This window comes from Notechis scutatus, chromosome 6, assembly GCF_049901735.1.
Source record: "Notechis scutatus isolate UNSWTSFEM ecotype Mainland chromosome 6, rNotScu1.2, whole genome shotgun sequence".
Classification (NCBI taxonomy): Eukaryota; Metazoa; Chordata; class Lepidosauria; order Squamata; family Elapidae; genus Notechis; species Notechis scutatus.
This window is the reverse complement of record NC_142014.1, coordinates 48351063-48367480: the sequence shown is the minus strand read 5'-3', so window position 1 is coordinate 48367480 and position 16418 is coordinate 48351063. Positions and strand designations below refer to the sequence as shown.

Here is a 16418-nt window from a genome sequence, read left to right as displayed (position 1 = left end):
CAACCATTTGAAGTTATGACAAGTGCTGAAAAAAGTGATTTACCCGCATTTTTTGCACTGTAAGATGCTCCAGAATTTAAGATGCACCTAGCTTTTGGGGAGGAAAACGAAAAAAAAAAAAATCTGCCCCTGCCTCCCAGCATCCATTGGTATTCATTAGGCTAGCATTCTTGCAGTAAATAGCAAACAGCCTGAACATCTTCAGCACGTTATCACAGCCCTATTCAGCATCAGCAGGTGATTGGCGGTTGGATCGGCCTCCCAGAATACCACCAATCAGCTGTTCCAGGTGGTGGGAATCACTGCTGTTCGCCACTGATCGTCACTGCCGCCTATTGCCTATATGATCAGTGGCGGCAAATGGCAAAGTGGTAATCCCCGCTACCTGGAACAGCTGATGGGCGGTATTCGAATGCCGCTGCTGCATCATCCCCCCTCCCACCCGCAATATTCACTCCATAAGACACAAAGACATTTCCAACCCACTTTTTGGGGGGGGCGGGGGGAAGTGCATCTTATAGAGCAAAAATATGGTACAACCAGTCCTCATACTTATGAGACGGACACAGAGCTTGCAGTCACATGATCGTGATTTGGGCACTTGGCAGCCAACATGTATTTACAACTGTTTCAGTATTCCAAGGTCATGCAATCACCATTTGCAAGTTTCCCAATCAGATTCCAACAAGCAAAGTTGTTGAGGGAAGCTCAATTTGCTTAACAACCATGGCAAAAAAGATTGTAAAGTTGGTTGCGGTCATGTCATGACTTAGTTAACTGCATCATGGTGGAAGTTCTGGTCCCAATTGTAGTGTTAAGTCCACCACAACCTGTACTTTCAGGTATACTTGGAAACATGTATGGTTTCTAAAATTAAATATTCAGTTCCCAATTGAAGCCATATAGCCGTGTCACTTAATTTTGCTACAGCTTTTCAATGCTTATTTGGTAAATACAATAATCTACAATCTCATACCTAGGATTTTTTTTTCTACTTAGCATTGGAAGGGCAGAGAAAGAAATCAGGATAGTATCTGCTCAGTTTTAAGAATAAATAAAGGGACCAACCGTAACCAGTTTTGAAACTGTTTAAACCTAAACATTAACTGAAAGCAGAAATGTGTTGATAAATATACTTTTCTCAAAGCTTGTTATAATAATTTGAGACATTCCTCCCCCCCCCAAATCCATATGCTGTTGAAGTTAAGTGCAAAAATGAATATTTAGACATTCTTTTATTAGATACAAATTACTTTTGTATCTAATGCTATCCTATATCTAAAACACTATGCAGCACGGGCACTGAATTGCCATTATTTAATATGGTTGTTTTCAGGTAAGTAGCTATAAGATTACAATCTGAGAGTTCGTCTGATTCAGCTAAGGATATCTGTGTATATAAGCAAGTCTGGAAATATGAATATAAATTTTAATTGCCTAAGAATATCTGACTGCGTTTTTTTTCTCTAAGATAGAATATATATCACAAAATGTAACTCTTGTCCACATGAACCTCAAGGAACCGGACACAACCTATTTCGAAAATGCAACTAGAGCAGAGCCAGGAAGTTTGCTTGACTATTTTTTTTCAACTCTGGCCACAACCAATTCACAATTTTTGGTGGGGGCGTAGGGAGGAAAACATTTTCATACAATAAGAATTTGAAATTGAATTTCAACTACTAGCACTGAGTCAAGTAGCATTTTAGCCAACAGTGAAATTAAGAAGCTTTTCTTACTTCCTGGGGGAGGGGGGAACACAAATTTGTTTTAAAATTTGCTTCAAAAGCCTGACAAATGCAACCGTGCTTAACAGCAGTATACACACATACATAGTGCCAGAGAATACACACTACTGAATGCAAACAAGAAACTAAAAACGTACTTTTCCTTTCTTGTTAGTTATTTATGTTGTAAGTAAAATGATTAATACAATAAGAAATATATTCTACATCTAAAAATGAAATAATGTGGAACATAAATATAAAAATTCCAAAGGGAGCTTATTTGAAAGGTTTTCAGTTGTGCTTATATCACCCATTTCTGAAGCTATTCTCTCACTTTGTAAGCACAAATAATTTCCTAGAAATATACTGGGTGCTCTTCTTCTATAGATTGTCACAGTGAAGCATTGTGCTGGCATTAATTTTAGTTGTTTCAGGAAAGCAAACATGAAAAGATTAAACAGTGCCGGTATCATCATTAAATTATAATTGAATGCATAATTTTGTTCATATAAGTCCAGCTGGTTACAGTAGCCTTGAACACAACCCATAATTAGAATACACATTTTAGCCACTTTTCAGTCTTTCCTGTAATACAGCTAACAAAGCACATAATCTGTGAAGGCACTAAAATTATTGTCTCTAAAGCCAAGAACTCTTGTAAAATGTTTTCTCTGTGCACTGAAAGTTTAAATAAAATTTAGCATTATAGATATTTGGAGTTATTCTTAACTCAAGGCTATTTGATAGTTGCTTTTCTACTTAGTAGTATGCACATACAACAGTAGTAAATACCAATTCTCATGTTCATGTTTGACCAAAGCCCTTACCAAAACCCAATATTCATGGTAGAGTCAACGACTATATTATCTGAAGATATCATTTTTTTTCTGGCAGATGTAACTAATACAGCCAATTTACTATGCTATATTTTTCCTTGGAGATGGTAAACACCACCTTACAATTCATTAAGAGATATTTGCCACATAAAACTGAGCAATAAATGACCTATTGGGAGCAGCCTCATCATCTTAATATCAATGTGAGAAATAGATCTCAAAATATTTATAATTCAGATTGTGATAAAGTGCCTATTTGTAATCAATCAACTATTGCACTTATGGGGACTAGGAAACATTTTAAACTCTCCTGTTCCAAGGCAATTAGCATTCAAATTATTGTATTGTTATTTAATGTTAAGGTCCCAAGCATAAGGTGGCCTTTTGAAAATTCTGGGTACTTTACTTTCTGAGTTTCTTATTCCCTGTCACAACAAAGTAATCATCATCCTGTTTTGACTTTACTGTGGAACCGTTTAACCTAATCTGTGTCCCTTTAGTTAGAACAGTTGTAGCTTTTCCTTTTAAAATGGGATCCTTAGTGGTTGAATCCAGGTCTTTATCATTCTTCTGGGAGACTTTGACCTGTGCCTGACTTTTGACTGTCTTTTTCCTTGTGGTCGATGTTTGAGGAAGACGCACAATAGATAATGGCATACGATCAGAATGTGTTGTTGCATCAGTTGTTACCTGTATTTTCATCCTGCTATTTTGAACTGGTCTCTTCTTGGCTGAAGTATTATTATTAACAGATGAAAATGAATTTTTACTCTTTACATCTAGTGTAGATGTCTGCTCAGTTGTTTTATCATTTGTAAGAGAGGAATTCGAACTTTTGGGGCTAAGAGCAGTTTTCTGTTTGGTTTGCTTAGTTTCCAATTTCCCTCTGTGTGAGTAAAACTGTGTGGGTAATGTTTGACTACTATTTTGGGAAATTATTTTTGTAGGCATTGTAGAAGATGTTTGAGGGCAAGATGGCTTAGACACATGTAAATTTCTATTAATTGTCTTTGCCGATTTTGCTGAGGTTTTTGAAAGAGGCTTACATTGGGGTACATTTTTGAGCCCAGCTGCATTAGCAGGAGAATGATGGTCTTCTAGGCAGCCTACCCTTGTAGCTGTTTCAGGCAACCTGGAAAGTTTATTGTTTGAACAACTTAGAGTAGAATGTTGTACAGTTGGAGAGTTTTGGGAACATGCAGACTTGAAAGATGATGCAGTACATTTCTGAAGAGATGCTGATGGTGTTAAAGTTCTTCCCTGAGCTGATGATGAGCACTTACTTACAGTTTGTCTATATTTTGAAACAGATGTAGGGTTGTGAGAAGGTGGTGCTGGCTTTTTTGAAACGGGTTTTGATGCTTTGGAAAATGGCTGGGCATTATTTACGGATGAATCTTTTAATTTGGTCTGGTTTCGTGTCAATTGGTCTGTAGGTAACAAATGCTTTGCTGCTTCTGAAGAAGAAAGAACTGTTGGTTGGGACAACTTACATCCTCCCTGTTTCTTATTACCTACACGAGGGTTTTTCGAAACAGAAACCATAGTAGAGGGCTTTGAACTTTGTTTATGGTATGCATCAATGGCAGAGATGGGATTCATGGGTGGAGGCTGTGGGGGTTTAGCAGATGAATCAGAAACCGTATCACCAGATGCACCTTTTTGAAATGACAAAATCTTTTGTTCCAACGTTGCAAACTGAAGCATTCGACAAGGGTCATACTTGAGAAGAAAACCTTGAAGAGTATCCCATCCTCCACCAACACGTACCATTACATGTTTGCCATGTAACATCTAACAGAAGAAATTAAAAATAGTTTAATTATAACTGATTGCACTTAAGCAACATAGGTGTTGTATGAAATATTAAAATGGCTTTAACATTCAGTTTTCTCATTTGCACCAATCCCTAGAAAACAATAAAAGTCTTGTACAAACACAGACCCTAAAAAACAAGTGCAGACCAAGAGATGCAGAGGAGTACAAGCTGCCCAATATTATGGCAGCAAAGAGACAGAATGATTGCCGAATATTCCCAAACATCAGTAACAGGAGGACATTTTCAGATAGGCCATGAACTATGCAGATAGTATCACTAAGGTAAGGTAGTGGCAATTAAAATATATAGTCATCTCTTGAAAAGGAATAATTTCCCACCCAATTAAGATTGATACATAAGTGACTGAGCAAAATCACTGAGAACTTATACTTACTCGAATGAACAGTATTTTGTCTCCCAATCTATAGCGCCCTTCAGACAAATACTCAATTGAAAATCTATGAGAGCAGCTACAAGGAGGATCTTCAGCAATATGCTTAACCTATATTGTACAAAGATTTTGTTATCTTAATATAATATATATTAAAAACAGCACTAAATGTGAATTAGTTTTTGGGCCTGCCTCCAAGGTGAAGTTCTGAGTCAGCAGAATTTTTTTTCTTCTGATGAGAGACAGCTGGTTTCACTGTCAAAGCTGGCTCTTTGGCAGCATGCTCCCCAGTTATGAACGGGAGCTCCTAGGAATGACTCAAGATGACTCTTGGGATGACCATGAACATACCTGAGAAGAGGGCCTAGAAGGTAACAATGCTATGTGGGAGTGGTCAGAGAGCTAAGTCTCCATCATTTTTTTGTCCACTGTCTACTTTTTAGGAATGCCTGGATTTGAACGGCACATTTTGTTTTGGTTTTTTATATCTACTTTTAAATGTTAATATACTGTTGAATGCTGATTCAATTTAACCCCCTGCTAGATCTTAAAGTGGCTTTTTAATGTTCTTTTCATCATTTTATTAGCTGCTGTCAAATTCTGTCTCTTCCGCATGGCTCTCTCCTGTGACAAGTCATGGTCTGAGAACAAAATGGTTTCACCTTTCATGCTACATCAGTTTTATAAAGTCATAAACTAATAATTAGTGGATCAGATGTACAAAAATATCAACTAATTTGCTTTACTGTAATCTTGACCAACATTATAGCAATAGCACAAACTTATATACCACTTCATAGTGTTTTCTAAGCGGTTTACAGAGTCAGCATATTGTCCCTAACAATCTGTGTCCTCATTTTACCAATCTCAGAAGGATGGAAGCTGAGTCAACCTTGAGCTGCTCAGAATCGAACTCCTGGAGTGAGCAGTGAGTAGCCTGCAGTACAGCATTCTAAACACTGTGCCACCACAGCTCATTAATGGATAGATTTTTGATTGGAATGAGATTTGCAGACACTTGGGCTAGGTTCACATTTTATACTGAACATGGTTTGCCTGACTATGATTTATAAGATAAATCAAAATTTTCTGTTTTTGTCCAAATGCTATTACAGTTAATAAACACTGTTTATGACTTGGCCTGCTTAATATGTTATTCCAAATCAAGCAAACTTGGACATAGCATGATCTATTCATTCAAAATATCAAGAAAGTTTGCCTAATTCACCACTGCGGTTCTTCAGGTTACAGATTCCAGAAATATTTAGATTATAGCTTCACAGGCATAAATATGCATGCTACTTACTGCTTCATGTAATTCTCCATGCTGACAGCACGATTTGTAGGAAACTATAGGGGCTATACTATCAGAGGACATCAACAAAGTTTCTTCCAATTCAATTTCCTTCTCTAACTTTACTAATACTGGTGGTTCCACTCCATGTCTATAAAAAGAAAAATGTATAAAATACTACATTTAGAATTTTAGCAAAATTCTAAGACAATAACCATAGGGTGAGAGTGGTTATTACACTGAGTACTTTTGGGAATAAGGGTTGAACACAGGAATAAAACATCCTGTTGTCCTATGGGTTCCTGGCTTCTTCGGTAAAACTTGCTCTGTGGAACAATGATAGTAGAAGTCCTTTCATTATCTCACCCAATGGCAAAGGAAAACTTTCTTAGGTGGAAAATGCAAAATATCCTATGACACCTGGACTGCTTTGCTAGGGAATATAGGCTTATACCTGAATGGTTGTGTTTTCATAACACTCTTAACTTCAATGAGATTTATCAATTAACCCAATTTTCAGCACTCAAATACAAAAATGTAAACTAACCAAGCACTAGTTAAAATGCACTAGGTTAGTTTGTAGTACCATGTTTTCTTAGGAAAATAGCCAATTTCTGCTGTGAAAACTCTAAGAACCTTTGGGGAGACTTACAATGCATTCAAAGCATCTACTTGGAGAAAGGAATGAATACATACCTTGATACAATCCGACCAATTTCCAGTAAGCAAAGGTATACTTGTCTTGGGTTTTTATGCAGCACTGTCAAAAAAATAATAATAGTGCAGGTAAGGAAAAGAAATTAGTGAAACCTAGATAACTTGCCTACATTCAACGGCATGGATCAAAATTTGCAACACATGCAACTTGTATGTGAATGTGTAAGTCTATACCAGCAAGCTCTTTTCTAATTTACTGCCTGGTGTACTCTTGCTTGGCATCCAGACCTTTCTTTAGCGGTCATTGATTTGGAAATCTACCAGTGCATTTATTTATGTATTTATTTAAAACATTTATATATAATTCCATCTTTTAAACAACTCTGGGATGCTCTCAATCAATTAAAACAACATATAAAATACTATCAAACTATAAAAGCAAACACATTAAAACAAACCCTAATTAGAAATCAAACTTCTAATATACAATCATTCAGTCTTATCCCAGCTCTTCCGGGAAAGGGCCAGGTATTCAAAGCTTTATGGAAGGCTAGGAGAGAGGCCTGACAAACTTCAGGAGGCAGAATATTCCATAGGGCAGGTGCTGCCATGGAAAAGGCATGTTTCCTAGCTCCCAATACTAACAGCGACCCAATTATGAGAATCATGGCATGAGGTTTGTGCTGGAGTCCTGTTAGCACTCCCCTTGAGATTTACTTGGGCAAATCAATTGCCCCATAAGACTCTAAGGATTTTCCTTCCCTCTGTCCCTGGATAAACTATCTACAAAGTTTAACTTAGTATGCCTCTTTTACTTTTGTCAAAGTGACATGTGTCCTTTTCATATGTCTGTAGCAGAATCTCCCAGCAATGAGAAGGAACAGAATCTTAGACATCTCCTGAAAAAAAAACTTCCCATGACATTCTAAACATAAGCCAGCAGGGATAGTTAAAGACCTTGGTAACAAACCTCTGTTAAAGAGGACATCCAATGATAAGGACCATTTTTTACATTTACAATTTCCTACTGGGGTTGGGGGGAATCCTTAAAGCAGAAACCAGTATTGTCATAGTGGAACCAGTTTAATTGCCAGGGCTACCAGCTTACTGTAATTAGCACTGGCCAGTGGACGTTTTCCATGGAGGAAGAGGTAGGCTCTTCAATCCCACTGCTTGACTGGACTTTCGGAAAGGTGGGTGGGGAACATAAATGCTTAGAATGAAGTTCTTCAATAAAAGGAATCCTTTCCCAAATTGTCACCTTCTGTGGCAGAGCAGAAAAGTGAGTCCTAAATGCTGTTCTGACTTTTCCATTTATCTGAAACCCTCTAGGAATTCTCAACTCCCACTTTGAAAAATCCTGCTTTATCCTATGTGATCCCTTCTTTCAAAAATTCTCAGCTCCAAGGAAAATGCATTCAGGATGTGTAATAGAATGGATGCATATTCATAATTTTCATAGGTATTTAGTGTACATAGTATAGCATTTTAAATGTTTAAAACAGAAGGCAGTATAATCTGGGCAATACAAGCAGAGGAATGCTTGAGACATTCAGTTTGAGTTATAAACTTGGCATTACATGGCATTATAATGGCAGGATCAATTACCAGATTTATCTAAGAAATAAACTGCATAAAATATGGAAAACTGAGTATCAGGTGTGAGGCTTTTTTTTTTCCAGAAGAGTCAAGCTTTCTTTTTCTTTCACCAAAAGAGCAGGAACAATGAAGCAAGTTTGGACAGTTTACTTTTGAAAGCAAAACTATCAATTTCTTTAAAAATAAATCTGATTAATCAGAACTTAAATAGACTTGCTCCTTGAATGTTCCACTCTTGATTACTGTGAGAGAGTTTGGATAACCTGTGTCATATTAATATGGTCCGGCCCCTGTGATGAGGCACATCCCACCCAGCTCAACATTTTCTACAAGTTGCTTATGGCAGGTTTACACTGCAAAGGGAACTTAGCCTCTTTCTAAACTTTTAAAGATTGAATGGCACTTGTAACAATGAATGCAGTGAAACTCTTTTGAGACCCATATGCCCCCCTTTGTGAATATTGTCTAGGCACAAACCCACTCTCTATTTCACCCCCACAAGCTTACAAAAGGGTCCTTGCAGATCTTTGCCAAGAACACACAAAGCATATATTCATGCCACAAAACCAGCTACTGTAATCAGTAACCACTTTCGAAGCATTCTGAATTGTGCCCTTAAAACTGGATTATTATACAGGCTTGGTGAACCTACACCCTGTTCCCTTTATAGAAAAAATTAACTGAATGTAGATTAAAATATGGTGCGTAGGAAATAGATGAATCTTATCATTCTTGGATGACATTGTGTCTTATAAACACTTTCCCGTTATATTGAAAAACTGTCTACAAACTGAACATTGCCATACCTTTAATAATTCTGAATAATATTTTTTAAATTTAAACACACCATATCATGCAAAGCAAATACATAAAGAATACTCTTCAAAAAGAATATACAATACCAAACAATTTAAGCAGTGATTTTATATAGGCCTAGGACTTACAGCTATGTCTATCTATTTTTAAAAGAGGCAATGCTAAAAACCTAATTAACAATACATCTTCAAGCTATTTTTCTTAATGAGCACTACAAGATTTTAGTCCATCTGGAAAAATCTGGTCTGGCAGCTGCTGGTTATAAGATCCAACCTGAAACAACAAGAGATAGGCAGTCCAATCCTTGATGTGGAAACCCAACAAAAGATTTTGTTAGGATGAGTAATAAACTGAGAGTAGCAGTTAGCATAGTTAACAGTTTGTACTTTTATATGAACTGTTAACTTCTATCAAGTTAGAAAGAAGTAATAGGGGTAGAATCCAAGACTTGAAGCAAAAGATTATCAACAGATTATTAACTGTTAACATTAAATTCTTCATCCAATGGCATTTAATAAAGCCATCATCACATCAACATATTCCAAAAATATCAGAATAACCTGATACAAATTCATCTTGCAAAAATCAGACAATCCCAACATTTTTTGAAAAAAAAAGAAACCTCTTAATTCTGTTGGAAAGTATAATTACAAAACTTGTCAAACTAAAATTTAAAACTCTTATAGTAACTTCTATTATCAGAAAGTCCCCCCCCTCAAAAAAAGTTGTTTTAATAGTTCAGTCCAAGAAATATTTTGCCCTGTTTAGCGTTTGCATTTCTACATGTTTTTAACAGAGTTTATAGCACTTAGCACTTAGCCTTATATACCACTTTATTGTGCTTTACAGCCCTCTCTAAGTGGTTTTACAGAGTCAGCATATTGCCCCCAACAATCTGAGTCCTCATTTTACCCACCTCAGAAGGATGGAAGGCTGAGTCAACCTTGAGCCTGGTGGGATTTGAACTACCAAATTGCAGGCAGCCAATAGTCAGCAGAAGTGGCCTGCAGTACAGCACTCTAACCACTGTGCCAGCGAGGCTCTTGAAACATATTTTTCCAATACAGAAGGATCTCATTTATACAAACACCTCTTGTCTTTTAAATTTAGAAGTGAATAATAGCCTATATAAGAAATTAGTTTAATATAATTCAACAAAACAATGCAAAAAAGCAACAAAAGTTACCTAAGCCTTCAGATTCAAAAAGATAAGTCTCATCCACTCCAATGCACCTACACCAATTCAGAAAGTTCGCTGTGTTATCTCTGGCAAAGAAAGATCCTGATGGAGCATCTTTTTTACAGGGGACTTTTCTCAGAGGGAAATTCTGGAAAGTAATGTAGAAATTTTAACAGGATAAAATCCAAAACATTCACAAAAGCTTTTTCTAGAGTAGAACCAGTAAGAAAAGTGGGGTTCCTTCTCCCCCCCCCAAAAAAAGATTACATTTCAAAAGAAATTAATCTCAGCTGTATATAAATAACCAATGAGAAAATTTGTTTAAAATAGTATTGTTGAGGACTCAGCTAAGAGGCAAAAAAGGCCACACACCAAACTGTGGCATTCACCTTTAGCTATCAGAAAAAAAGTAGATGACCCATTTACTTAGCTGAAAACATGGCTTGAAAGATACTTCAAATATATATTATATATATATATAATATATATAAAATATATAGAAATACTGGCAAAAGATACAAGGGCAATAACATGTATCACATGAATACCCAGAACAAACCCTCCAGGATATTTATATCCAAAATACTGCTTCGGTATTTTAAAATTAGAACAAATCTGTCAGCAGCTTGAACATATGATTCACATTTTTCTAATGAATTCCAAGTCATGTACAGTTTTAATCAGCAGACTTTCATCTTTCAAATTACTTTTCCTTTTTCACAGAACCTAATCTGAGGCACAACTTTCATGTATTCTGTACCATCTCAAGCCACTGTATGTATTATCCAAATAATATTTTGTCTGTTCATAATTCACCTAGTGCATCTAATTTGTGTAACTTTTCCTCCAACTTTTCACCATAGCCATGGTTTACATTCAACAATTCTTTCAGCATTCTTTTATGATAGATCACCTGACTCCCCAACTTCAAAAGTCCTAAGTGCCAATATCTGTACCAGCTGTAGCACTTCCTATTTTCAGAACTCCTGCATTACACTTCATGCTTACCAGAAATCTTGTTCAATAAATATCATCCTAAACCAGCTGACTGTTATATGTAGATTTCTCATGCTCTGAAGACACAAAATGTATTAAGTAACATTAAGCTATCCCTGGGGCAAATGTATGTGGTTCATTAAAGTGGGAATATGTCCATTTACACAACACATTAATCCAAAGCAATACCAAACTACTCACTGACTTAGAGCACTGAACCAGATCAGTATGTCCCAGAATTCTAAAAACGTAGGTGAAGGCGTTCTAATATTCTTGCTTTATTTCCCAGTTAATTCACATAACAAATTGAGATACACATGCTTATTGTAGTATGGGGTGAACTATACTATAATAGCATAAAGCAGAGGATGAATTGCAAGAATTGCTATCTGAATGCATTAATTAAACATAGGATAATATTAAAATTAAAGTAGCTTTGTTATTAGGGTGAAATATTCAGCACCATACTATTTTATGCAAGAACATTATGGCTGCCTCCACACATTTGAAAAAAAAAAAAAGAACTGTAGCACATAGGATTTTTGTTTTAACATTCTTAAACTACACTGCTCAAAAAAATAAAGGGAACACTTAAACAACACAATGTAACTCCAAGTCAATCACACTTCTGTGAAATCAAACTGTCCACTTAGGTAGCAACACTGAATGACAATCAATTTCACATGCTATTGTGCAAATGGAATAGAGAACAGGTGGAAAGCATAGGCAGTTAGCAAGACATCCCCAATAAAGGAGTGGTTCTGCAGGTGGTGACCACAGACCACTTCTCAGTTCCTATGCTTTCTGGCTGATGGTTTGGTCACTTTTGAATGCTGGTGATGCTTTCACTCTAGTGGTTGCATGAGACGGAGTCTACAACCCACACAAGTGGCTCAGGTAGTGCAACTCATCCAGGATGGCACATCAATGCGAGCTGTGGCAAGGTTTGCTGTGTCTGTCAGCATAGTGTCCAGAGCATGGATGCGCTACCAGGAGACAGGCCAGTACATCAGGAGACATGGAGGAGGCCGTAGGAAGGCAACAACCCAGCATCAGGACTGCTACCTCCACCTTTGTGCAAGGAGGGGCAGGAGGAGCACTGCCAGAGCCCTGTAAAATGACCTCCAGCAGGCCACAAATGTGCATGTGGCTGCTCAAACGGTCAGAAACGGACTCCATGAGGGTGGTATGAGGGCCCGACATCCACAGGTGGGGGTTGTGCTTACAGCCCAAGATTGGCAAATTCGCCACTGGTACCCTGTGCTCTTTACAGATGAAAGCCCAGGTTCACACTGAGCACGTGACAGACGTGACAGGGTCTGGAGTTCTTCTGCCTGCAACATCCTCCAGCATGACTGGTTTGGCAGTGGGTCAGTAATGGTGTGGGGTGGCATTTATTTAGAGGGCCACACAGCCCTCCATGTGCTCGCCAGAGGTAGCCTGACTGCCATTAGGTACCGAGATGAGATCCTCAGACCCCTTGTGAGACCATATGCTGGTGAGGTTGACCCTGGGTTCCTCCTAATGCAAGACAATGCTAGACCTCATGTGGCTGGACTGTGTCAGCAATTCCTGCAAGACGAAGGCATTGATGCTATGGACTGGCCCACCTGTTCCGCAGACCTGAATCCAATTGAGCACATCTGGGACATCATGTCTCGCTCCATCCCTAACCCTAACTCACTCCATCCACCAACCATCCACCATGTTGCACCACAGACTGTCCAGGAGTTGGGAGATGCTTTAGCCCAGGTGTGGGAGGAGATCCCTCAGACCATCCACCACCTCATCAGCATGCCCAGGCATTGTAGGGAGGTCATACAGGCATGTGGAGGCCACACACACTACTGAGCTACATTTTGACTTGTTTTAAGGACATTGATAGTTGGATTAGCCTATAGTGTTTTTTCCCCCCACTTAATTTTGAGTGTAACTCCAAATCCAGGCCTCCATGGGTTGCTAAATTTGATTTCCATTGATAATTTTTGTTTGATTTTGTTGTCAGCACATTCAACTATGTAATGAACAAAGTATTTAATGAGAATATTTCATTCATTCAGATCTAGGATGTCTTATTTTTGTGTTCCCTTTATTTTTTGAGTAGTGTATTTACATTTGTAGAAAAGCAATGTAATATATTCATTTGAGAGGAAGACTAAATTCCTCTCTACTCAGTAATTTATATTTAAAATGTGGAAATAATCTTAGATTTACTAAGATATATTAGTAGAGAATATTTTTGTTAATGTTTAAAACTTACATGCAGGATTGTCTTCCTTTCAGGTAAGTACAAGCACATTTAATAGGATAATCTTGCTCCATTAACTTAAAGAAAAGTTAATTGCTTTTTTTTTATATAAACTTACTTTTAAATCATTTGAGTTACTTTTAACAATGCTTTGAATAACTCCAATCAAAATGCATAGCAGTACCCCGTTATCAAGTTCTTCCAATAAATGCTCTGCTTTTAGTTCAATACCTATAGAAAAGCCATGATTTTCATTAGTAGAGAAAAGATAAAACTCAAACTGATAACTTAGATATAAACATAGCTGCAACCTAAATCAACTGGGAAATACAGTTTATTTATTTATTATTAAATTTACATCTCGCTATTCAAGCCTCTGTAACACTCCACCAGCTGATAGAAACGGCTTTGTGGCGAGGGGAGTGTGCGTGGGGCGCTCGCCCTGAGGCCGCTTCTACCGGCTGATAGAAGCGGCTGGTGACTCTGCCTTTGGGGAGCTTGTATCGGCCAACAGAAACAGCTTCGTGGTGAGGGAAGTACGCGTGGGTGCTCATCCTGAGGCCACTTCTAACAGCCGATAGAAGCGGCTGGTGACTCCCCCTTTGGGGAGCTTCCATCGGCTGATAGAAACAGCCGGTGACTCTGCCTTTGGGGAGCTTCTATCGGCTGACAGAAATGGCTTCGTGGCGAGGGGAGCCTGCGTGGGGAAGCCACGCCTCGCCCTGAAGCAGCTGGTGACTGCCTTTGGAGCGCTTCCATCGGCCGATAGAAATGGCTTCATGGTGAGGGGAGTGCGCGTGGGTGATCGCCCCAAGGCCACTTCTACCGGCCGACAGAATTGACTGGTGACTCTGCCTTCGGGGAGCTTCTATTGGCCGATGTTTATCAGTAGTGGATTGGGCTATTCTATCCTAGGCTACCTGCAGGGCGCTCCTAAAGGCAAGTTTTCTCCCTCCCCTTCCTCCCCATTTCTCTTCACCTCGTGTAGTTTTAACGAACAATGTGAGAAATGGCAGGGAAACGCATGGATTAAATAGGCCTAAATTTTGGGGGCGGGACTTAATTTCACCTCATGCCTAGAAATCATGCTGGGCCTTCTTATTGGTAGAGGCCGTATTGTTGGAGGAACACGGTAATTAGGAAAAATATTGAACCTCATACTAGTCAATCTTTCAAAAAGGAGACATGCATTTTAAAATTGTTTAGGGTAAAGCAGTATTATGTACTCAACAAATGACTAGACTTCTATAAAAGGAGAAACAGTAAAATTAGTGGTTGTAACTTCTAAAAGCATGAACTCTAAATCTAGCTCGAGCCCATATCTATTTCTGTAGTAATTACATGGTTCTTCAAACAAACCTAATAAGCCAGATAGCCAGATAGCCAGATCCTCTTGCATAGGAATCAAAGTTGCTTCATGTCGGACAGATATCCATTGGTCATATAGTAAAACATCAGCCAGGCCAGGGCCATGCCTTGGAGTCAGTGGACTGCGTGGACTAATAGGTAAATCATCTCCAAACCACACCTAAGGTACATATCAACAAGACTGATTACAATTTCAGCACTATGCAACAACTGTTCATAGTTTCAATACATTATCAATGTCTTTAAAAATGTAAAGTTCATAACAATGTAATATATGTTCTCCAAATGATTCACTATTATTTTGGAGTACTGTAGCTCTATTAGAAGCTGAATTTGGCTTGTACAACCCATCTAGATTTTTTTACAAAACAAGCATAAAGTTCCATTAGAGTTGAACATTAAATCTAGTCAGTTATGTTCTTCAGATACGTATCAGAAAGTAGGAAAATATTTAACAGATATAGATGTAAATATTTCAGTTTGCCTACCTGAACTGTATGTTGCATGATAACTTGATGTTCCCAGGAATGGGGGAGGGGGGAGAGAAAAAAGTGTCAAATTGTATTTTGTTTATTTTCCTTCATTTATCTATAACACTGAAAAGACAGATTAACAAAAAGTAAAGCAGTACTGATTATCCAAAATTGGGGTTGTACTTTATTTCCAATATTGAATATAACCTTTGTTTTAGCTTTCATGCTCAGTATCTCCATGATCCTTATAACAACATTCCATGTTTTTATATATCAAAAGTGGATTCACGTCTTGGCAAATATGAGTAAAAAAAATCAAATGATGCATTACAGTAGACAAGCCTAATTCATATGTGTAAATATTCCCTCCCATTTTATATTTCCAGCAAAATGACATTGATTTCTACACTTCTTAAAACTGTCTCTGGAATGTTAAATGAACATGAAAACATCCTCCAGTAAAAAAGCATTTTAAAGATCTTTAGCCATTATTTTATTAATATGACATATTTTAGCTCTTTTTCATAGTTTTTGCAAATAACTAACATCCATCTTAGTAATAACTTTCAAATAGTTTAAAAACTTACTTGGTAATCAACTGATTAATACCAATATATCAGTATGAAATAACATCCAGTGCTTGCTCATTAGTTTCTCATACATTTTAAACATTGTTTATATTTTTACATTTATCTCAGTTTTTTAAAAATGATAATACAGTTGCCTCAAATGAAGAACATTTCCTCGACTATTGGCAAAGAATAGAAAGAATTCAAACTGCAATTGAAATCTGAATTGTTACAAATTTCCATAGAAACACTTAAAGCATGAGACTTCAATCAATTGAATAATTAATACTGTATGGGGAAAAAAATCTGCACTGCGAACAGTTGCATTGCAATGCAAATCCTACTGTATGACATTATTTAGAACAAAAACCACCTTGTAAATTTCATTTTAAAATAATCTTCAAAAATTCACTTGCATACCAATATTGATAAAGTAGTAAATTTA

At 37.4% G+C, this 16418-nt stretch overlaps 1 protein-coding gene across 1 annotated transcript; it reads right to left on the bottom strand.

Annotated features, from left to right (window-relative positions):
* Nucleotides 1-495: 495 nt before the first annotated feature.
* Nucleotides 496-15505, bottom strand: GAS2L3 (growth arrest specific 2 like 3). The gene is made up of 8 exons (XM_026693135.2): nucleotides 15420-15505; nucleotides 14923-15091; nucleotides 13682-13794; nucleotides 10326-10467; nucleotides 6764-6827; nucleotides 6080-6218; nucleotides 4777-4884; nucleotides 496-4357 (listed from the first exon to the last, which is right to left on the bottom strand). Exons 1-8 carry the CDS (start codon nucleotides 15435-15437, stop codon nucleotides 2966-2968), a joined length of 2145 nt encoding a protein of 714 aa, XP_026548920.2. The 5' UTR covers nucleotides 15438-15505; the 3' UTR covers nucleotides 496-2965.
* Nucleotides 15506-16418: the final 913 nt, after the last annotated feature.